At 33.0% G+C, this 25058-nt stretch overlaps 1 protein-coding gene and 1 long non-coding RNA gene across 2 annotated transcripts in view; one reads left to right on the top strand and one right to left on the bottom strand.

Moving 5' to 3' along the window:
* Window positions 1-25058, top strand: part of LOC127734945 (nucleolar complex protein 3 homolog) — a 74237-nt gene that overhangs the window by 6227 nt on the left and 42952 nt on the right. Inside the window, exons 2-7 of the mRNA XM_052244994.1 lie at window positions 6644-6915; window positions 15986-16155; window positions 18615-18805; window positions 20614-20775; window positions 23262-23355; window positions 24500-24576. Of these exons, the coding sequence (XP_052100954.1) occupies window positions 6644-6915; window positions 15986-16155; window positions 18615-18805; window positions 20614-20775; window positions 23262-23355; window positions 24500-24576 (966 nt within the window). The remainder of the gene's footprint in view (window positions 1-6643; window positions 6916-15985; window positions 16156-18614; window positions 18806-20613; window positions 20776-23261; window positions 23356-24499; window positions 24577-25058) is intronic.
* Window positions 4850-12787, bottom strand: LOC127734961 (uncharacterized). The gene is made up of 2 exons (XR_007997890.1): window positions 12653-12787; window positions 4850-5404 (listed from the first exon to the last, which is right to left on the bottom strand). It is a non-coding gene; the product is annotated as an uncharacterized LOC127734961 (long non-coding RNA).

The following is a 25058-nucleotide window of genomic DNA, read 5'->3' as shown; positions in this document are numbered from 1 at the left end:
AACTGCCTCATTTCAATCAATTACTCCAGTCATAACCTTTAATACTGGATCACTGAGACTGATTGTCTAAGGATGTGTTGTGAAAGTGGACTTTGCATGACAAAGAACATTTGCATTGCTTTTTAGGTGCACAAAAGAAGTGCCAAATACCTTTTGGATCTCGCATGTTTTATTAATCAATGCTAAATTGTATCTTGGCTCATAACTGTACAAATAGTTTAAGGCTATTCAAGGATTTGTATAGTGAGACTTATTATACATATGCTTATGCTTTTCATTTTTATGCCCCCACCGTAACGGTGGGGGCATTAAGTTTTACCCTTGTCCGTCTGTACGTACTTCCCAAAATTGGTTTCCATTCTCTAACTTGAGTTTGCCTCAACCAAATTAATGAAACTTATACACAATGCTTATTACCACAAATCACAGATAAAGTTAGAATTTTGGTTGTGTCACTTTAACCGTTCTAGAGTTATGCCCCTTTATAAATGGAAAAATTTAAAAATTTTAGTTTCTGTTCTCTAACTTAAGTTTGCCTCAACCAAATGTTATGAAACTTATACACAATGCTTATTACCACAAAACACAGATCAAGTTTGAATTTTGGTGGCGTCACTTAAACCGTTCTAGAGTTATGCCCCTTTATAAATGGAAAAATTGCAAAATTTTTATTTTCTTCTAAATATCAAGTAATTTTTATATGACCGCAAAAAATTTTTTGTATATTGGTATCACGTTGTCATCGTCGTCCGAAGACAGTTGGTTTCCGGACAATAACTTTAGTATAATTAAATAGAAATCTATGAAATTTAAACACAAGGTTTATAACCACAAAAGGAAGGTTAGGATTGATTTTGGGGGTTATGGAATTAGGGGCCAAAAAGGGGCCCAAATAAGCATTTCTTGTTTCCAGACAATAACTTGTGGAATGGTGTATGGATCTCTCTGAAATTATACCACAATGTCCAACCCATAAAGGGATGGTTAGGATTTGCTTTGTGGGGTTATGGCTCAAACCGTTTAGGAATTAGGGGTAAAAAAGGGGGAAAAACAAGGGTGTCCTGGTTAATGGACAATAACTTTAGTACAAAACATAATTTAAAGCAGTGTAAGGGAGGTAATTCAATACATCATTTGAATTACCTCCCTTACACTGCTTTAAAATTATGTGTAAAGAAATTGTTAATGGGCAATTACTTAAGACAATTTAAAAGCAGTGTAAGGGAGGTAATCCAAACACACAATGTTTTGATTACCTCCCTTACACTGCTTTCAAATTATGTTTAAAGAAATGCATATATACAGTACCATTCAAACGGACCAGCTCTCCCACACCCTACACCACGGAAAATTTGGGTGTGAATCCGAGAAACTCCGATATTCCTCCCAAAATGTTGGGAGGAATTTAGGAGTAATATCTCCCTAAATCTTGTAAATGTTAATTGTGATAGCGAGCTCACTCCCAACACCGAGGAATTAATTGCCTTAATCCTACTTTAATCTATGCCGGCACACGACTGATAGGGTAATTGGATTACCTGATGTAATAAACAAATATATTTCCGGTCTACTGTTCCAGTTTAAGTGTCAAACAAGTGTATAATTTTAAATGTCTTTTTATATTGGTTAAGTTTAATTTTTGTGTTAAAAATAAGTTAAAATATTTTCGTATTTCTTGCTTGCTAATCTAAAAATATCTTTACCTATATGGACTTGCTTGTTTAAAAAAACGGACATTACCGAAAAAGGTTTATAAAATTTTGTAGAAAATGTGGAAAAAAACGCGAAATTCTACTTCAAAGCTGAATAAATGTGAGCAGTTTAAAGAAAATTACGTGTCTCAAAGTTTTGTATATGCAAGTAAAAAAGAAAATATTATTCACCATTCGTTATGCTTAATAAGTCTACGGCATTTTCTTTTTAAGATTTGTTGGCATTACTTTAGGATAATAATACATTTCGGCTTCAACAGGAATACATGTACTTCCACAGTTGCATTAACTCGTCTTTGCATAATATTTATTTACACACAATGAATGTAAACTTGTGTGTTGTATTTTGGACAGTGATCTTAAAATATTTTAAAAGAAATTAATTTGCCGTTGGAAGACAATTCCATGATACATATCTCAGTGATCAACAGTGTGTGGTTGAACTAGAATTTGACTTCGCTCACAACATTGCACAATATTAAATGCTAAAAATAGCTGACATCAATTTTATCCACAGTACAAGATTTTTATATGGCGGGAAATAATATCATGTACCCGCAAACTCAGGTGACCTCTCTGAGCGACCGTGGGAAAATACATTTAGGTTTTTATACGACCGCAAAAAAGTTTTGTGATTGTATATTGGTATGACGTTGTCGTCGTCCGAAGACACATTGGTTTTTGCACTCTAACTTAAGTTTAAGTGAATGGATCTCTATGAAATTTTACCATAAGGTTCAATACCACAGAAGGAAGGTTGGGATTGATTTTGGGGGTTATGGTACCAACAGTTCAGGAAATAGGGGCCAAAAATAAGCATTTTTGTATCTTCCAGACATAACTTGTGTGTTAGTGTATGGATCTCTCTGACATTATACCACAAGTTTCCATATCACAAAGGGAATGCTGGGATTGATTTTAGGGGTAATTGTCTCAAAATTTTAGGAATTAGGGGCCAAAAAAGGGGCAAAAAACAAGCATTTTTCTAGTTTCATGATAATAACTTGTGTGTAAGTGTATGGATCTTTCTGAAATTGTACTACAAGGTTCCATATCACAAAGGGAAAGCTGGAATTGAGTTTGGGTGTAATTGCCCAAAACATTAAGGAATAAGGGGCCAAAAATAAGCATTCTTCTAGTTTCCAGACAATAACGTGTGTTCAAGTGTATGGATCTCTCTGAAATTGTACTGCAGGGTACCATACCACAAAGGGAAGGTTGGGATTGAGTTTGGTGGTTGATGAATCATAAGGGGGTTCAAAAAATTTGGGTGAGGGATTTTTTTTTCCTTTTTTTTTTCTTTAAAATTTTCCATTTTAAATTGGTTATTTCTGATTTATATATAAAAGCAAATAATAATTATATGGTTTGAATAGGTAAATTAAATTTTTTTAAGTTCTTAGACCACATTCATTCTGTGTCAGAAACTTATGCTGTGTCATATACTTTATCACAATCCAAATTCAGAGCTGTATCAAGCTTGAATGTTGTGTCCATACTTGCCCCAATTGTTCAGGGTTCGACCTCTGCAGTCGTATCAAGCTGCGCCCAGCGGAGCATTTTATTAAAGTTGCTTTGTATTAATGATTGACATTTTTGTGCGTTAGTATTAAGGCTCTAGAAGGTCCTTTTACAATTGATTAACCGGAACCAAATATATAATTCGTTTCTGAATAAACAAACACACGTCTTCTTTAACTTTTATTATACGACCGCAAAAATTTTTTGCGGTTGTATACTGGTATGACAATGGCGTCGCCGTCGTCCCAAGACACATTGGTTTTCGTAAAATAACTTTAGTTTAAGTGAATGGATCTCTATGAAATTTTACCATAAGGTTCAATACCACAAAAGGAAGGTTGGGATTGATTTTGGGGGTTATGGTGACAGTGTATAGATCTTTCTGAAATTATACCACAAGTTTCCATACCACAAAGGGATGGTTAGGATTTGCTTTGGGGGGTTATGGCTCAAACCGTTTAGGAATTAGGGGCAAAAAAGGGAGAAAAACAAGGTTGTCCTGGTTAATGGACAAATACTTTAGTACAAAACATAATTTAAAGCAGTGTAAGGGAGATAAATCAAATACATCATTGAAATTATCTCCCTTACACTGCTTTTAAATTATGTATAAAGTAATGGTTAATGAACAATAAAGATAATTTAAAACAGTGTAAGGGAGGTAATCCAAATACAACGTTTTGGTTACTTCCCTTACACTGCTTTTAAATTATGTTTAAAGAAATGCATATTTATAAAGGAAGACCAGTAAAAATATCTGCAAATGTTGCATCTTTTTTTTTTACAAAAAAATCCATATGAAAGATTTGACACTATATTTTTAATTCTATTATAAAATAGATTAAGTTAGCACTATGGTAAATTTAAATGGGTAATTATGGTTGCCAACTCCATTGGAAATTTGAATTGAGATTATGACCATATCTTGAGGGAAAGAATTTTTTGGGGGAAAAAAGGGGGGGGGATAAAAAGAAATTGTTGGGGGTCAATTTTTTCTCATTTCAGATTTCAGAAATTAAGAAGAATTATTCTTCAAATATTATTTTTTTTTCAAATTTCAAATATTGAAAAATTTCAAGAAGTAATCTTTAATTGCACAGTATGGCGCATTAGATTTGTAAAATCTTTGATCACATTTATTTATTTGTTATGCCGAATCTAAACATGTATTTAGATTTTTGATTTTTGGCCTAGATTTCAAGTTGGTCCAAATTGGGGTCCAAAATTAAACTTTGTTTGATTTCAACAAAAATTGAATAAATGGGATTCTTTGATATGCTGAATCTAACCATGTATTTAGATTTTTTATTTGTGGACCCCGTTATCAAATTGGTTCATATTGAGGTCAAAAGGGTCCAAAATTAAACTTTGTTTGATTTCATCAAAAATTGAATTATTGGGGTTTTTTGATATGCCAAATCTGACCGTGTATTTAGATTTTTAATTTTGGGTCCTGTTTTTTAAATTGGTCTTCATTGAGGTCCAAAGGGTCCAAAATTAAACTTAGTTTGATTTTAACAAAAATTGAATTCTTGGGGTTCTTTGATATGCTGAATCTAAACATGTGTTTAGATTTTTGATTATGGGCCTAGTTTTCAAGTTGGTCCAAATTGTGGTCCAAAATTAAAATTGTTTGATTTCAACAAAAATTGAATATATGGGGTTCTTTGATATGCTGAATCTAACCATGAATTTAGATTTTTTATTTGTGGGCCCCGCTATCAAATTGGTTCATATTGAGGTCAAAAGGGTCCAAAATTAAACTTTGTTTGATTTCATCAAAAATTGAATTATTGGAGTTCTTTGATATTCCAAATTTAACTGTGTATTTAGATTTTTAATTTTAAGTCCTGTTTTTAAATTGGTCTACATTAAGGTCCAAAGGGTCCAAAATTAAACTTAGTTTGATTTTAGCAAAAATTGAATTCTTGTGGTTCTTTGATATGCTGAATCTAAACATGTGTTTAAATTTTTGATTATGGGCCCAGTTTTCAAGTTTGTCCAAGTTGGGGTCCAAAATTAAACTTTGTTTGATTTTAACAAAAATTGAATACATGGGGTTCTTTGATATGCTGAATCTAACCATGTATTTTGATTTTGGACATTGGACCATAATAGGTAAATTAAAAAAAATTCAAGTTCTTAGACCACATTCTTTCTGTGTCAGAAACCTATGCTGTGTCAAATATTTAATAACAATCCAAATTCAGAGCTGTATCAAGCTTGAATGTTGTGTCCATACTTGCCCCAACTGTTCAGGGTTCGACCTCTGCTGTCGTATCAAGCTGCGCCCCAGCGAAGCATTTTATTTTCTTGGAAATGACATCACCAAATTTGTACTTACCAGTACATGATCAACAAGACAGGTGCCACATGTGGAACAGGATCTGCTTTACCCTTCCAGATGCACCTAAGGTCATCCCCAAATTTTGTTCGGGTTTGTGTTGCTTTAGTATTCTATGTTGTGTTTTGTTGACTGCTGATTGTCTTTTTGTCGTTTTTCCCTAACATTCTGCAAGTTTATTCACAGTGTTGAGCATGTTGAGAAAAGTATCATTTTTTTACATGTACGTTGTAACTACTTGGGGTAAAATAGTCTAAAATCAACAAGTTTGCTGTGAAATGACTAAGTGCTGAGGATAAAATGACTTTAGCATGTCAGCAATGTCAGAACAGAAACACAAATGTAAGAAAAAAGATAATACTTACATTGGACAGAAAAGCTGTCTGTGATATTATAACCCCACTCAAAAGGAAGGGAAAGCCTACTAATTTTACTCTATCCCATTATCCATCCTATTAAATTTTCGTCTCATTTTACACATGTCTACAAATTAAAGCTTCCTGAAATTTAGTAGCAACCTTCAAAGTTCATATGATCATGCTTGATGTATACTGTGGATATGTTTACACATTCATCACACATCAACTTCCTATGAAGGTAACACTTATATTTTCTTATCTTACACATAATAGCCATGTATCTTCGTGTTTTTCTCAATATTTATCAATGAGAGCTTCCTGAAAATCGATATCAAACTTCATGTGAGCATGATATACAGTACTGTGTGATGCCTTTTAACATCCATTTCTCATAAATCCGACTGACAATAATTATAGCAGAGTATCATAAATGAGCAATAGCACAGAGTTCATCTTGCTAGCCTTCATCAACTGCAAAGCAGATTACATTTTAACATAATTTTTATGCTTGTGTTGCTCAACTTGTTAAGGACACGTCACCCCTTAGACCACATTTTCACATGATTTTTTTAGTGCAAAAAGGGATGGTGGATCATCTTGCTAAATATATGCTTTGGTGAATATGTTTTATGTTCCAGTAGATTTTTATATTTATGTGATATATGTATTAATGAACTGAATTTTGACATTTAAAAAATCTTTTTCAGAAAAAATCTAGGTCAAAAACCTCAAAGACAAGTCAGTCAAAATTAGCAAATAAAAACCATAATCGATTAGCAAAACAAGGAAAATTGAAGAAAAGAAAAAAGAAGGATAAAGATCAGCAAAGCCAGAATGAAGAAAAATTACATCAAAATTCAGGAAAATTACATAGTCAAGTAGAACATTATAGTGGAGAAGAAGACCAGTTAAATCCAGAAGATGAAGAATTTTATGGAACTCCAGGGCAAACCAGTTTTGTCAGTGCTGCACAGAAAAGGTACTGCACTGTTTACTTGTATTTTGAATATGATGTAACATTATATGTAAAAAAATCTACTGCAAAAAATATTTCATAGATACTTGAATAAACTCACAAGTGGTCAATTTTTCAAATGAAATACAATTACATATATTGTAATTAGTCTGTCTGTCCCTCAGTCCATCTGTCAGTCCGGCAAATCAGTTTTTCAGACTTTTTTTTCTTCGTGCTTGAAGATATTGGTTTGATATTTGGTTTATTGTTTTATCATGACAAGTTACAGGTCAAGTTCAATTTTCACAATTTAAGCTTTTCTCTTTGTTCAGTTAAAGCCCTTTCCCTAGAATTAAATTTTGATGAAATACTTATTAATTAGTAGAGTTCTGTTCAAAGGGAAATTACTCATTTTTAAAAAAAATTAAAAGACAAAATGACATTTTGGGATTTTTTTCCTTGTCTTTGGTAAATTGAAGAATTTAGTGGAAGTTTGTTTGTCATTCTTGAAGATATTGATTTGATAATAAGTATATAGTTTCATTTCAATTGATATTTTATAGTGTGTCTTTCTGTTGTGTTGTTACACTATTGTTTCAGATAGGGTGAAGGTTTGGTACCATTAAGACGTTTAAACCTGCTGCAATTGTTTGCACCTAAGTCAGGAATCTTATGTTCAGTAGTTGTCGTTTGTTGATGTGGTTCATAAGTGTTTCTCGTTTTTTATATAGATTAGACCTTTTTTTTCCCTGTTTGAATGTTTTTACACTAGTAATTTTTGGTGCCCTTTATAGCTTGCTGTTCAATGTGAGCCAAGGCTCCGTGTTGAAGACTGTACTTTGACCTAAAACGGTTTACTTTTATAAATTTTGACTTGGATGGAGAGTTGTCTCATTGGCACTCATACCACATCTTCTTATATCTATTTATCATGACAAGTTACAGATCAAGTTGGAATTTTGTTCTGGTCTGATGATTTTGTGCAGAGTCATGGTTTTTGGACATAGAAAATTCACTTAGATAGTCAGTTTTCAACAGTTTTTTTCGTCATGCTTGAAGATTTTGACTTGATATTTTTATCTAGTTGACACCATGACAAGTTATAGATCAAGTTAGAATTTCGTTCCATTACAATGAATTTTTAACCGGTGGGGGACTATGTATTGCCATGCAATACTCACAGAATGCTTGTTTCAGAAATTTTTGTGAGTTTTTTTTTATGAGAATAGTGTGACTGAGTAAGTATCGCAATAATTAGAACTTGCATTCTGATATCTGATACCTGTATGCAGACTTCCCTGAAATCGCAATAATTGATTGCACATTTTTGTCCATTCTTCATCAATCGCATTAATAAATGCACGCAATAATTTCAGAATTTACAGAACATGTAAGTAGTAGTTCATTTTGCCTTACATCTTTGGTTGAAGAAAAAGAGAATTTCAACAGGTGCCATAATTTTGATTTTGTCCAAAACTTTTTATCTTTTTGGGTGTGATTGCTAGTTTCATTATACTTAGATTGAGCACAGGTGACACATTTCTCTTATAACACTCTAATTGGATTCTACATTAAAATGCACAATAGACTAAGGGAGAGCCTTGGTTGGGCTTTACTTACGACTTTAAGTTTGTGCTGCAGAGTTCATTTTTAATTAGGTTCTGTTTGCTTGAATATTAGGCCAACTAAAATTAATTAGTAGATTTTCATCCAGATTTTTGAAAAAAATGGGGTGGGTGGGAGGATTTTATTTTTTAATTTTTATTTCCTCCGAAACACTTTTGTAATGTGTTCTTCATATGCAAGGGTAATAATAAGCTTATTTCATATAATTTTTTAAGTATATATATAAATATAAGTAGTTCTACATAATTTTTCAAATTCTTTAATAAATAATTCTGATTGGCAACCACTGTCCTACATGTACATTTGTAACTGCCACTTTAGAAACCTGTATTCAGTATAGAATAGTAAAAACGTTGAGAAATGCTCTTTTATAGACTACCTACATCAAATTTATTTTGCTTTCTATATATGAAGCTATGGTTTGTAGTGCCCATAAAATGAAGCATATGCATTGGTATGCAACACAAGTATTATGAATACAGAGAGAAATGAAAACATAAACTGTGTTGAAGCTTTTAAGATTCTTATGCAAGGTGCAAATGTAAAACATGAACTTCACCGAAAAGAAGAAATTGTTTAATGACTCTATTGAGGGACTGCGATCAGAGAGTTTTTGCTGTTTTTCAACAAAAAACGACAGCCTTGGGATAAATCTAAAGGCTTGCTAATGCTATGATACATTTTGTATGTTGGCCGACTTTTTGTAGTCAATATACCGTAATAAATTGCACAAGTTCGTGCTTGTGTCAATTTCTATATGGCAGTCATGTTTTAGTACTAATGTGTTCCACAATTCTTGCGCTTTGAATATCATTCACAGTCCAAATTTCATGACACAAAGTCATCGTATAAATAAAAAAAATCCACGGTTTTCTAATCACTGAAATTTGTGACATACAGCGATTTGCGTTCTTGGACATCGCCTATTACTGGTAACTCGAATATTTCATACCCGTCCCGTAATCAATCTATATTCTCAGAAGATGATTTTGTCATCAGAGAGCAGCAAAATATGCCAAATTAATAAATTAGGTTAAATTACGAAAGTAATTTTGATTATCAGGTCCTGTCCACATGGTCCATGATATATAAAAATATTAGACTGTAAGATCAAAGGGACAATGTACAAATTGGTAATAAATCATATTTTTAGGAATACAATCTGGAGGATATACTAAGCCTGCTTGGATAATCTCTAGCTCTTGGTTCGGTTTCAAGTTTAAGATTATTTAACAGGAAACACATATGATTTCACAATGAAAATATATGATATACTACGTCAACATATGAACTTATCCAAAAAACTGATTTTGACATTGATTTTTTTGGTCTAATAATTACGTATTAGTTGCTTTTTTGGTCCATTAATCATGGATTAGTTTACTTCAATTTCTGGTTTAAGAAAGTTTTGTGTGAAGCATAGATGAGATATAAATATTTTTATTTCACTTTAGAAAATATCAAGATATTAATTAGTGAAAAATCAAAAATGGTAATTGATAATAGAAGTTCAAATAATGATATCACTTTGATTTTGTAGTTCAGGGATAATGTTTAAAGTGCAAGAAAATTGAACTGAAGTAGCCCTTTTCAACTGATTTTTATACGACCACAAAAATTTTGCGGTCGTATATTGGTATGACGTTGGCGTTGTCGTCGTCGTCGTCCGAAGACACATTAGTTTTCGCACTATAACTTAAGTTTAAGTGAATGGATCTCTATGAAATTTTACCATAAGGTTCAATTCCACAAAAGGAAGGTTGGGATTGATTTTGGGGGTTATGGTACCAACAGTTAAGGAATTAGGGGCCAAAAATAAGCATTTTTGTTACTTCCAGACAATAACTTGTGTGTAAGTGTATGGATCTCTCTGACATTGTACCACAAGGTTCCATATCACAAAGGGAATGCTGGGATTGATTTTGGGGGTAATTGCCTCAAAATTTTAGGAATTAGGGGCCAAAAAAGGGGCAAAAAACAAGCATTTTTCTAGTTTCATGACAATAACTTGTGTTTAAGTGTTTGGATATTTCTGAAATGGTACTACAAGGTTCCATATCACAAAGGAGAAGCTGGATTTGAGTTTGGGGGTAATTGCCTGAAACGTTTAGGAATTGGGGGCCAAAAATAAGCATTTTTCTATTTCCAGACAATTACTTGTGTTCAGGTGTATGGATCTCTCTGAAATTGTACTGCAAGGTACCATACCACAAAGGGAATGCTGGGATTGATGATGGGGGTAATTGCCTCAATATTTTAGGAATTAGGGGCCAAAAAGGGGCAAAAAACAAGCATTTTTCTAGTTTCAGGACAATAACTTGTGTGTAAGTGTATGGATCTTTCTGAAATTGTACTACAAGGTTACATATCACAAAGGGAAAGCTGGGTTTGAGTTTGGGGGTAATTGCCCTAAACGTTTAGGAATTTGGGGCCAAAAAGGGGCCAAAAAACACATTTTTCTAGTTTCCAGACAATAACTTGTGTTCAAGTGTATGGATCTCTCTGAAATTGTACTGCAAGGTACCTTACCACAAAGGGAAGGCTGGGATTGAGTTTGGGGTGATGAATCATAAGGGGGTTCAAAAAATTTGGGGGGGGGATTTTTTTTTTTTTCATTTTTTTTCTTTTTTTCATTTTTTTTTCTTTTAAAATTATCCATTTTAAGTTGGTTATTTCTGATTTATATTTAAAAGCAAATAATAATGATATGGTAGGAGATACACACCAAACAGGATGTGTAAATTATTATATAATAAGTTTTGTTCAATAGCAAGAGATTTTCAATTGCACAGTATTGCGCAATAGCAAAAAATCTTCAATTGCACAGTATTGCGCAATAGCAAGAAATATCCAATAGCACAATATTGCGCAATAGCAAGAAATTGTCAATTGTACAGTATTGCGCAATAGCAAGAAATATTCAATTGCACAGTATTGTGCAAAAGAAGATACTTTGTATAAATTGCTTATTTCTTGACCAATTTCAATGGGGTTTTTTTTATTCTTGAATTCTTGGGGTTCTTTAATATGCTGAATCTAACCGTGTATTAAGTTTTTGGATTTTGGGCCCCATTTTTAAATTGGTCCACATTGAGGTCCAAAGGGTCCAAAAATAAACTTTGTTTGATTTCATCAAAAATTGAATTATTGGGGTTCTTTGATATGCCGAATCTAACCGTGTATTTAGATTCTTAATTTTTGGTTTCGTTTTCAAATTGGTCTACATTAAGGTTCAAAGGGTCCAAAATTAAACTTAGTTTGATTTTAACAAAAATTGAATTCTTAGGTTCTTTGATATGCTGAATCGAAACATGTATTTAGATTTTTGATTATGGACCCAGTTTTCAAGTTGGTCCAAATCGGGGTCCAAAATTAAACTTTGTTTGATTTCAACAAAAATTGAATATATGGGGTTCTTTGATATGCTGAATCTAACCATGTATTTAGATTTTTGATTTTTGGGCCCCGTTATCAACTTTGTCCACATTGAGGTCAAAAGGGTCCAAAATTAAACTTTGTTTGATTTCATCAAAAATTGAATTCTTGGGGTTCTTTGATATGCTGAATATAACCATGTATTTAGATTTTGGATATTGGACCATAATAGGTGAATGTCCAATTTAAAATTTTTAAGTTCTTAAACCACATTCATTCTGTGTCAGAAACCAATGCTGTGTCAAATAATTAATCACAATCCAAATTCAGAGCTGTATCAAGCTTGAATGTTGTGTCCATACAAAAATTGAATTCTTAGGGTTCTTTGATATGATGAATCTAAACATGTATTTAGATTTTTGATTATGGGCCCAGTTTTCAAGTTGGTCCAAATCGGGGTCCAAAATTAAACTTTGTTTGATTTCAACAAAAATTGAATATATGGGGTTCTTTGATATGCTGAATCTAACCATGTATTTAGATTTTTGATTTTTGGGCCCCGTTATCAACTTTGTCCACATTGAGGTCAAAAGGGTCCAAAATTAAACTTTGTTTGATTTCATCAAAAATTGAATTCTTGGGGTTCTTTGATATGCTGAATCTAACCATGTATTTAGATTTTGGATATTGGACCATAAAAGGTGAATGTCCAATTTAAAATTTTTAAGTTCTTAGACCACATTCATTCTGTGTCAGAAACCAATGCTGTGTCAAATATTTAATCACAATCCAAATTCAGAGCTGTATCAAGCTTGAATGTTGTGTCCATACTTGCCCCAACTGTTCAGGGTTCGACCTCTGTGGTCGTATCAAGCTGCGCCCTGCGGAGCATTTTATTATAGTTTGTTATGTTGTTGTACTGTTACACCACTGTACCAATTTAAGTGGTGGGTTTGGCGCCCTCAGTCAAACATGTTTAACCCCACCACTTTCTGTATATGTATGTGCCTGTCGCAAGTCTGGAGCTTGTAATTCAGTGGTTTATATCATACTTGATTTTATGCCCCTCCGTATCAGCCGGGGCATTAAGTTTTACCCATGTCCGTCTGTACGTCCGTCCATCCGTCTGTCCCAAAGTTGGTTTTCGTTCTCTTACTTTAGTTTGCCTCTACAAAATGTTTTGAAACTTATACACAATGCTTATTACCACAAAACACAGATCAAGTTTGAATTTTTGTGGTGTCACTTTAACCGTTCTAGAGTTATACCCCTTTATAAATGGAAAAATTGCTCATTTTTTAGTTTCCGTTCTCTAACTTTAGTTTGCCTCAACCAAATGTTATGAAACTTATACACAATGCTTATTACCACATAATACAGATCAAGTTTGAATTTTGGTGTCACTTTAACAGTTCCAGAGTTATGCCCCTTTACAATTGGAAAAATTCAGTGTTTCCGTTCTCCAATTTAAGTTTACCTGAACCAAATGTTATGAAATTTATACACAATGGTTATTACCACAAAATACAGATCAAGTTTGAATTTTGGTGGCGTCACTTTACTGTTCTAGAGTTTTGCCCCTTCTCAACCAAATGTTATGAAACTTATACACAAAACTCAGATTAAGTACAAAATTGGGTAGCGTCACTTTTATCGTTCTTCAGTTATGTCCCTTTATAACTTCATATGATATGCAAGCCGGGGCATCATCTGTATCCCATGGACATATTTCCCATTTTTATGCCCCCGCCGTAGCAGAGGGGGCATTAAGAGTTACCCTTGTCCATCTGTATGTATGTCCGTACGTACATCCCAAAATTAAATTCCGTTCTCTAACTTAAATTTGCCTGACACAAATGTTTTGAAACTTATACACAATGCTTATTACCACAAAACAGAGATCAAATTTGAATTTTGGTGGCGTCACTTTTACCTTTCTAGAGTTATGCCCCTTTACAAATGGAAAAATTGCTGAATTTTTTGTTTCTGTTCTCTTACTTTAGTTTGCCTCAACTAAATGTTATGAAACTTATACACAATGCTTATTACCACAAAACACAGATCAAGTTTGAATTTTGGTGGTGTCACTTCTAACGATCTAGAGTTATGCCCCTTTACAAATGGAAAAATTGCTGAATTTTTCGTTTCTGTTCTCTTACTTTAGTTTGCCTCAACCAAATATTATGAAGTTTATACACAATGCTTATTACCACAAAACACAGATCAAGTTTGAATTTTGTTGGCGACACTTTTACCGTTCTAGAGTTGTGCCCCTTTAGAGATGGAAAAATTGCTGAAGTATTCGTTTCTGTTCTCTAATTATAAAAAAGAAGATGTGGTATGATTGCCAATGAGACAACTCTCCACAAGAGACCAAATGACACAGAAATTGACAACTAAGGGTCACTGTACGGCCTTCAACAATGAGCAAAGCCCATACCGCACAGTCATCTATAAAAGGCCCCGGAATGACAATGTAAAACAATTCAAATGGGAAAACTAATGGACTAATTTATGTACAAAAAATGAACGAAAAACAAATATGTAACACATAAACAAACGACAACCACTGAATTACTGGCTCCTGACTTGGGACAGGCACATACATACAGAATGTGGCAGGGTTTAACTTAACAAATGAAAAAATTGCTGATATTTTCGTTTCCGTTCTCTAACATAAGTTTGCTTCAACGAAATGTTATGAAACTTATAAACAATGCTAATTACCACAAAACTCAGATCAAGTACAAATTTGGGTATCGTCACTTTTACAGTTCTTGAGTTATGTCACTTTATAACGTTATATGCAAGCAGGGGCATCATCTGTGTCCCATGGACACATTCCCCATTTATTTCAGTTATGGTTTTGTACATAAATCAGACCATTAGTTTTTCCCGTTTGAATGTTTTGCATTTGTCATTTCAGGGCCTTTTATAGCTTATTATGGGGTATGGATTTTGCTCATTGTTGAAGGCCAAATGGTGACCTATAGTTGTTAACTTCTACATCATTTGGTCTCTGGTGGAGAGTTGTCTTATTGGCAATCATACCACATCTTCTTACTTTTATATTTGTTGCAAAATGCAAATTCATCAAAAAATATTGGTTTCAGTATTGTTAACACCAGTAATATGACAGCTACATCAATTGGAACAGAAGTAAAAAAACTTTCATAAAGCCATTCCAAAAAGAATATGTGCAAAGTTAGGTGACATTCCTTGACTGTATTCACAAGGATGTTAATAGTGGGTAAAGTGAGGGTCAAATAGCCTTTAAAAATGGAAGGAGATTTGGATAGATCAAGATACACTTAATGGTCAGAACATCTACTATATATATGCATATGGTCTAAATGTTGTTCAAATGGTCCTTAGGTGTTTTATGTACTATAACTTTTAGATGCTGCCTAACCATCTATGAGTATGTAAAGAAATACATGTACAAACATATAATTTTAAATTGATAGCTGTAAGCAAGTATCCACTATATAGCTGATTGAGGATCAGGGCTTATAATCATATAACTTCTGAGCACCATTATCGTACTCTGATAATCGCACTCAGACTCAGAAATAAACCAATCAAAATGCTGGATATGATGTTTTAACCACAAATTTAGTACACTGAGTAGTGAGTACTGAGCAAAGTTTTATGACTGATTTATGATTGCGATTATGTAAATGATTTTCTTACTCAGACGCATAATTCAACCAATCAATATACTGGATTTGGTGTTTCAAACACCAATTTTGTACTCAAGGTACTAAGTAAAGTTTTATAACCTAGAGCCCTGGTCTTGAACCTACTCATACTTATAAAGGCAAAAGTGAAATAATCTTACATTGTCTGTATGTATAATGTATTACCTTTTATGAATTCATAAATTTATTCTAAAAATATGCTTATCAAAGGAATTGACATAAATCAACCAACTAAATGATAACAGGCTGCACATTATCAGAAAAAGACCAGAAATTCCTTGAAGAATTTCCTGTTAATGAGGCAGTCAGTTTATGCTTTAATTAAGTACCAAAAGAATGAATGTATAAATGTAATGGAATAAACAAATATCTGTATGCTCATCTCTTTTTAGATTTTCAAATGGGGAGAAAAGTGTTTCTAAAAGAAAAAGAACAGATTTTGAATCTGGAGAGATTTATGAGCAAGAGCCAAGGAAATTGTTTGCTGGAGAAAGTCAGCAGAATATGAAAGCCTTGCTACCAATAAAGACAAAGAAAGGAATTATTCCTCAGATGATTGAAGGTACAATTCATATTCAATTGACATTCAGTCAGACAGAAGGCTACTTATTCTATCACTTCCTGAACAAAAACAATTACAATTTTTTTATTTCATTGGCTCAAAAATCATCTTCTCAGAAACTACTTGAGAACAATTGAAAGGAAACTATGCATCATCATTTTTCAATAAAATATTTGTATGTGTTAAAAAAACCTATCACAATAAAAAAAAATATGTAACAATAAAAAATGGGCCATCAGATAAAGGGTGTTGTAATTCTTCTTCCTCTTGTTTAAGTTAGTAGCGATCCTTCAGTTTGTTGGAAGATTATTTCCTGGAAGTCGACTATAAAATTTGATTTATAATTTACAAGGTAACCAGAAAAACGAATGGCCCATTTTTTATTGCTACATATTTGTTTTTTTCAACAATCATTTCCACTTCCACTTTCACTGTAAGACAAGGTGTATGCATAACCATTTAATGAACATTACATATACTGTATATTCAGAAATTTTTGCATGCATTTATTTTTTGTGATTGTTGAACGACCAATGCAAAAAAGAGATTAATTTTTTCGATTTCAGGTAAAACTACATACAAATAATTCTAATTAACAATTTAAAATTGGAAAAACCCATCCTATTGCAATACACACAACAATATAAACATTGCTAAGAATTCTTTTACATAACTTTATTGTAATTGTGTGTAAATACTGTTTTTAAGGTCTCTTGGAATGATAAGTTAGAGTACACCTTCATTCTTTGGCCAGGGAAGGTCCCAAGACTGAACAAGTTCACAGCTCCTGTTTGCACTGGTGTTAAATGTTCCCACTTTATTACCTAATAATCTATAATCCTAAATATCTTACTCTAGGAGTTGGGGACAAATTGCAATCACCTTGTCCAACAAATTTTTTTATCACACTTTTCTCAAAAACTGTTATAAAATGGAATGAATTCATATTTGGTCAGTAGCTTGAGAGTGATGAGTTGTTGGAGGTTGCAATTCTGTAAATATAGACAATGCAATTTCCCATAGGAACTCCCTTTGCGGCTAAAACTGTGACACTTTTACTATGAAGTTTCATGAAAAATAATATCCTAGAACGGAAAGTTTATATGCACTACTATTTTTTTCAAAGGTCAAAATATAGGGCTGTGTGGCATATTTTCAACATTTATATGCCCTGAACTTCTAAGAGTTTAAACTTATACTAAAATTCTATACTACCCTTACCTCCATTTTTGGACCTCCTAAGAATTAAAATTTAGGCGCTACCATGTTTTTCTATACTGGTTACATTCCCAAGTGATGTCTCTATGAGATGAAACACAGAGATCATAAATGGGAACCAGTACGTTAACAAATTAACATATCTATGAATATTATATATCTCCCCAAAAGAGGCGTGGTTTGAGAAACAGCTGTATTTACAAAGTGCAACCTGGATACTTACTTCCTGTTTGCTAAGTCAATCTTTTATTTGTTGTTCTAGTAAAGTCAATAACAAAATTCTCTACAACCATATTGAAACCAGTGCCTTAGCTTCTTTGTCTGCTACATTACCGTTAGTCATTTATACAGCTATGCTACAATTGTCTGATTATTTATCCAACTATGCTACAATTGTTTGATTGTTTATCCAGCTATGCTACTATTGAATGATTGTTTATCCAGCTACCATTTTGTGATCTTTTAGCCAACTAAGTTCAGCCAACTAAGCTACCATTGTATAACTGTTTAACCATTTTCACTACCATTGCATTTACTGCTAACTTAGTTATGCTATCAGTTGTTAATCTAAACTTCAATGCCAAGTTTGACAATCATTAAAATTTTACCTATTTTACCACATTCTGAGGAGAGCGCATTATAATGTCATAAAACAGGGATCCCAGGCATTAATATCATTGGAGTAACTCATTATGATGATTTCTTTGGTTTTCTCTGGTGATAACAACTATAGTTAAATGTGTCACATCATTACAGAGACAAGATATAAAACAGTTTGAAGTAAATAATTTTTAGGTTAACTCAAGTAGCATTTTAACTAAAAGTCCCAATGATTAGCTATGGGAGAGAAAATTTATTGAAGATTGTGTTTAACTTAATTAAATTATTGTATTTTTTTTCCCTTATTTGAAAAATATTTATTTATTTTGTAAGAAATAGACAAACTTCAGCTAAAGATCTATTATAAATAGATGTTAAATTTTTACTTTTAAAATAAAAAAAAAGTTCAGGTAAAAAAAAAGAATGAAACAATGACATGAATTTATCCAAATCTTATGGTAATGATACAATTATGACCCCAAGTGGAAGAAAACATGTGATTGTTGCTGATCTTAAACTGCATTCCTGTAGGCAATTTAAAAACAGGTGAGCAACATAATGCTTCAGCATCCAGTATTTTGGCAAAACTATAATTTGAAAAAACTAAATGTAATCTTTGTTTATATGCTTTTACTTTTCAGAACCAAATGAAGAAACCTGTAATACAAGTGCAGACATGTTAGAAAGAGATACCATTATAAACCAGGAACCAAAACCCTTGCCACAATTATCAAATATTCAGCTTCTTATACAAAGAAAACACAACCTGCAAGAAAGGAAAAAGAAGATTGCCTTACTTGCGAGTGATGTGATAGAAAACCCTGAAGAAAATGTAAGATATGTTAAGATTACTTGTAAATATAAAAAGAAGATGTGGTATGATTGCCAATGAGGCAACTCTCCTCAAGAGACCAAATGACACAGAAATTTACAACTATATATAAAAAAGAAGATGTGGTATGATTGCCAATGAGACAACTCTCCACAAGAGACCAAATGACATAGAAATTAACAACTATAGGTCACTGTACGGCCTTCAACAATGAGCAAAGCCCATACTGCACAGTCAACGATAAAAGGCCCCGAAATGACAATGTAAAACAATTCAAACGAGAAAACTAACAGCCTAATTTATGTACAAAAATGAACGAAAAACAAATATGCAACACATAAACAAATGACAACCACTGAATTACAGGCTCCTGACTTGGGACAGGCACATACATACAGAATGTGGCGGGGTTAAACATGTTAGCGGGATCCCAACCCTCCCCCTAACCTGGGACAGTGGTGTAACAGTACAACATTAGAACGAACTATAAAAATCAGTTGAAAGAGGCTTAACTCATCAGATGGATAAAAATACAAATACTACAAATACAAGTGGATGTGGCCGGGTACTTGTACATCTAAACAACAAAAAGACACTAGATCTGAGAGTACTCGCAGTTACTGACCGCTAGTTCAAAGCCACTAACAACTTATAGAAAAAATCATGCATCTAAGACTAAATTATCAATCCGTACACATGCAACATCCAATGGATTTAGTGTAAAGACGTCATAAACAGTCAGAGAAAAACATGATCTTGTGCAATGCCAAGATACAGGTATCAACAGGTTGTAGATCCATGAATGTGTATATATATATAACAATAATATTTAGTTTGCTTTTAATTTACTGATAACAAAATCAATATTAGTACCAATAAAAACAGGTCACCGTACGGCCTTCAACAATGAGCAAAGCCCATACCGCATAGTCATCTATAAAAGGCCCAGAAATGACAAATGTAAAACAGTTCAAACAAGAAAACTAACAGCCTGATTTATGGTACATTTATGCTTAAATTATAAAGGGGGTCTCATGGGGAGGGGGGTCTGATCCCTGATCCCGCTTGTTGTTTTGTCCAATTCCCAAATCCTGCTTATCATTTTTTTAGTTTCCCATTTTCCGCTTATTACGGTTGACATTTTAATAGTCTCCTCACATGCAGAAATGTAGTTAACATTTACTGATAAGACCCCTGTAACTCTGTTTGACATATTACTTAGATCAAACATTTGGCGTTGAAAACCGAGCTAGATCGTGTACATCGATCAGATCCGGAAATGATCCAATTACAGAATTACAGAATAGTTATCCCTCCTATTGGTAGGCTACAAATGACTTATAACAATTGGCAAGAAAGAAGGGAACTGATAAATAGCTTACTGGTGTCGCAGATGTAAAGGAATGATGCAAAAACCTTGTATGTGATAAAGGTTGTCAGTGACTAGTTTAAGGTCGGTGGTTTACTCGGGGCATCCTGATTTCCTGTGCCTTTGAAACAAACTGTCATGAAATAATTTGAAGAAAATGACGTTAATTAGATGTGATTCACAAACAAAAAAGACCTAATCGTTGTTAGTGAAGGCGATAGTATACTATTCCATAATTTTCTCTCAGAGTAATGAACTCCTTTGTGTAATAAAATATCACTAGTTTGGGGAAAAACTTTGAATAATAATTTTACGACAGACGACGGACACAAAGTGATTGCAAACGTTCAGCCTAGCTAAAACCAGGTGAGCAAACTATGAAAAGGGTTTCAACCAAACCTAAGCACTTCTTTTCAATATACATTGTATTCATTTTCAGATGAAGAAATTACGAGAGTTAAGACTGATGTTAGAAGAATGTGAATCAGATGCATACATAACAGTAAAAAAACTTGTGATGCTATCGCTGATGGAGATATTTAAAGATATCATTCCTGGCTATAGAATACGTCTTCTTACAGAAAAAGAAAAAGAACAGAAGGTAAAAAACATTTTTTTCAGGACTATTTTACTAGGCTAGCTATTTTTGTCAGTACATGTAGTTAATTTCAAAATTAAAATATTTGGTAAGTCTCATAATTTAACTTTGAAAATTAGACGATTTTGAGTCTATTTATACGTACAGTGTGTTAAAATTTATATGCTGGTATTTTCCACCACATCTATGATAGTTAAGCCAACAATACAACTAATATGTGTCATCCCTCTGGAAATTTGTGGGAGTATCACAATATCTTCCAAAAATTTGTAAATCTCCCTCTGTATATAATATACCAATATCCTGACAGGGAACTCAATACTCCCTCTGAATATATACCAATCTCCTGGCTGGGAATTGAAATCTCCCTCTTTGGAGAAAAAAATCTACACTTTTCTCCTGTCGTCACCATTTTAAAAAAAAAATTATATAAAAATAAGGAAATGTGGTATGATTAGTTGTTTTTTTTACATAATATAGAGTACTCTTACTTTTTGTCATTTTGTCTTATCTAAGTCATAAGAATGTTCAATGTAATATATTAAAACTATAAACCATGCTACAAAGTAACAGAGGCTTATAGATTTTGACTTGTCCGTCAGTCACTTTTGCTTATGGATGCTTACTGGAATACTTTTTGTCTCACCTGCCACGAAAGTCACAGATACATAGGGATAACTATCTGGCAGCGGGGTGAACTCTTTGTATAAAGTTTTTTGTTTAAGAAGGTAGAAGACCCGGATGCTTCATACCTTAAGCTTGTATGCAGATGCCTTATGTTATGAAGTTTCCATCTGTCATATGTCCCTTGTCTTTGACCACATTTTTTCATGGTTCAGCTTTTGCTTGAAAAAAAAAGTTTAGTAATTTTGTCATGTAAAATACTCACTTATGATAGGATAACTATAAAAATATTTTTTGGTATACCAGGTAAAATGGGATCGACAAGGTCAACATGTTCTTCAGACAGGGTTCACCTGACCAAGACCTCATTTCATGGATCAGTGATCAAGGTTAAGTTTTTGGTGGTCAAGTCCGTATCTCTGATACTACAACAATAGTTCAACTATATTAGGTGTATGGATAGATTGTAAGGTGTACATGTCTGACTGGCAGGTTTCATCTGACCTTGACCTCATTTTCATGGTTCATTGGTCAATGTTAAGATTTTGTGTTTTGTTCTGTTTCTCAGATACTATAAGTTATAGATCTTCTGTATTTAATGTTCAATTTCATGGTTCATTAATCAATATCAAGTTTTCACGGTTATGTCTGTTTCTCTGATACTATGAGCAATAGGTAATGATGGGTCAACTGTATTTACTGTATCAAATGATTGCATGGTGTACGTGTTGTCTGTCAGGGTTCATCTGACCTTGATCTCTTTTTTTGGTTCATAGCTCAATATTCCATTTTCATATTTTCATAATTAATTCTGTTTCTGGAATACTATAAGCAATAGGCTTTCTAAATTTGGTGTATGGTATTATTATTATTAGGTGTGCATGTCTGTCTGGCAGCATTCATCTGACCCTGACTTTGAACATAAATTCAATCATAAGTAAAGCAGGCAAGACCTGTCAGCATGTGCTCTCTTGTTTTTGGATTACAACCTAACTTTGATATGTAGATATAAGAAGATATGGTATGAGTGCCAATGAGACAACTCTCCATCCAAGTCAAAATTTATAAAAGTAAACCATTATAGGTCAAAGTACGGTCTTCAACACGGAGCCTTGGCTCACACCGAACAGCAAGCTATAAAGGGCCCCAAAAATTACTAGTGTAAAACCATTCAAATGGGAAAACCAACGGTCTAATCTATATAAAAAAAGAGAAACGAGAAACACTTATGAACCACATCAACAAACGACAACCACTGAACATCAGATTATATATAATAAGAGTATTAAGAGAAAGATCCTTATTGAAATCAAGTCACTTGGTCTAAGTTCAAGGTCATAGTTAATCAAAATAGATTTGCGCAAGACTATTTTACTGTCTTATATCATAATTTATATGGGGGTGTGAGGTATGCAAGCTTGCTCTCTAAAATTTCTTTAATTTAACCATTAATACGTTAACTGCAATATTAAAGATAAGATCATATAAAAAAGAATTTGTGATAGGTTCTATAGTAAATTTGCTTCTAGAAAATTTTCTTCTGATGGAAGTCTTCACCTTTTCTTCATTATTACCTTTTAAAAATCTGTATAATAGTCAAACTATATAAATTAGTGTTTTTTTTTGGTATTTTATTTTCTTCCAAAACTTTCATAGAATGTTTTCATGAAATATGAGTAAAGCAAATGAATGAGTTAAAAAGTTTACTGTTTTTAGAAAGTTTATGCAAATATGATCAACATGTTTATAATATACTAGTAGGAAGCTAACTTTTTCATAGTTTAAAATTTTTTGTAGGTGTCTTCTGTGTTTATATGTATTATATTTTGTGCAAAGAAAAAATAATTTTTGCCTTTTTTCAACAGATGAAAAAGGAAACAAAAGCACTGCAAGATTTTGAACAAGGATTGCTAATGAATTACAAAGGTTATCTTGAAGTTTTAGAAAAATATTGTACAGGTAATCTTTATCTACATTTTAGTTTTTCCTTTCACTCAGTCAGAGTTGTGGAAATAATAAAAAGGATTTTTGGTGTTTGTTAGACCTTCAAATTCATAACCATGGAAAAATTATGTGACATTGACATACACTATAACTCTAGTCAAATTTTGGATTATGCTCCTAATTTAAACAACATTTAAACAGCACCCGCAAATATATCTCCAAATTGATATGATATTCCATGGGTTGTGTTTCCTAGCATGGTATTTTTGTTAGAGGGTTGCGGCTAACAAGATAGTTATTGAACCAAGGGTTCCAAATGGTAAAGTTGAAGTCATACCGTAGAACGTTTTACGGGTCCTAACATTTATGTTTCATTTGTAGCAGCTATTATCCTGTCGTCTTTCCTAGCCTTTGTTCTGGAAAACTATGTTTTCATTTCAAGCTTACACCTTAAGTCCAGTTTGAGGGTTAGAGAATTAGATGACCAAGGGTTTTTGAATTTTGTGATACCTAAGGGATAGATAAAATTCACTAACAACTGTGTCATTTTGTGATGTCACCAGACATGACTCATTAACATCTTTTGGGTAATTCCTTTTATGCTTTAATTTTTATATATAAGCCAATTTTATCTGAGTTATAATTTTTTAAATACACAAAACAATGCCAATTGGAAACAATTTTCAAAATACACAAAACAATGCCAATTGGAAACAGTTTTCTAAATACACAAAACAATGCCAATTAGAACATACCACACACTTTGTATCACACACGTAAGTCCTTGAAAAGTTTCTTATTCTTATCTCCTGCTGCAAAATAAATCATTTCTGTGGGATCCATGAAGAATGAAGTTAAAGAACATAGTCAGTTTTATCTGCTATCTAGCTCTCTGATTCCTATACAACAGCTTGAGTAGCTTTTGAGAATCTTTATAGAATTGCATCCTGTCTAATTACCATGATTAACTGAAAATAATAACAATGCATAATATTGTGTCTTATATCAAGTGCAATTGTATTTTAAGGGATTATCCTGTTGATTTGAATTTCAAGATTTAACTTGGAAGGATATTCATTCTTATGAGGAAAAGTGATATGAAAAGGATACAGATCTGTTTTATCCATTGATTTAAACATACATGAATCATTTACTGCAGGAAAGATTAATGAGCAAAGTAACAGACAGAAGAGAAATGGCATAAAGCATATACATATACCAGATGAGGCTTCTCAGGTAATTATATAAATGTACTTGGTAAAATTTTGGTTAGTTGACAGTGGTTTTGAATAGGTACATGTGCACATATTTCATACCTGTAAGACTTCCATGGAACGAAAAGAAAAGAGAAAAATATCTTGCCTTGACAATGTTGCGGAGGCAAGACTTAGGGATGCTGTTGTAAATGGCACCAATTGTAGATATTTGACAAGAAGTTTTATTTCAATTTGCGCATCTTTGTTTCATGGAGCTCCCCCCCCCCCCTTTTCCCCCCTCAATCATGGTCCATTGATTTGAAACTTTTGATAGTTTGCATGTTACTCAGAAAAGACAAATCTCTGTGGCAACGGCTTATTCAGTTATCAAAAGCTATAGAAAAACATTTGGTGTATAAAATCATTGCAAGTATACTTGTCAGTCAGACAGGGATCACCTGACCTTGATCTCATTTCATGCTTCAGTGATAAAAGTGAGGTCTTCAAGTTTATGCATGTTTC

This window comes from Mytilus californianus, unplaced genomic scaffold (assembly GCF_021869535.1).
Source record: "Mytilus californianus isolate M0D057914Y unplaced genomic scaffold, xbMytCali1.0.p SCAF_3, whole genome shotgun sequence".
In the NCBI taxonomy this organism is placed as follows: Eukaryota; Metazoa; Mollusca; class Bivalvia; order Mytilida; family Mytilidae; genus Mytilus; species Mytilus californianus.
This window is presented reverse-complemented; position numbering and strand designations above follow the sequence as displayed.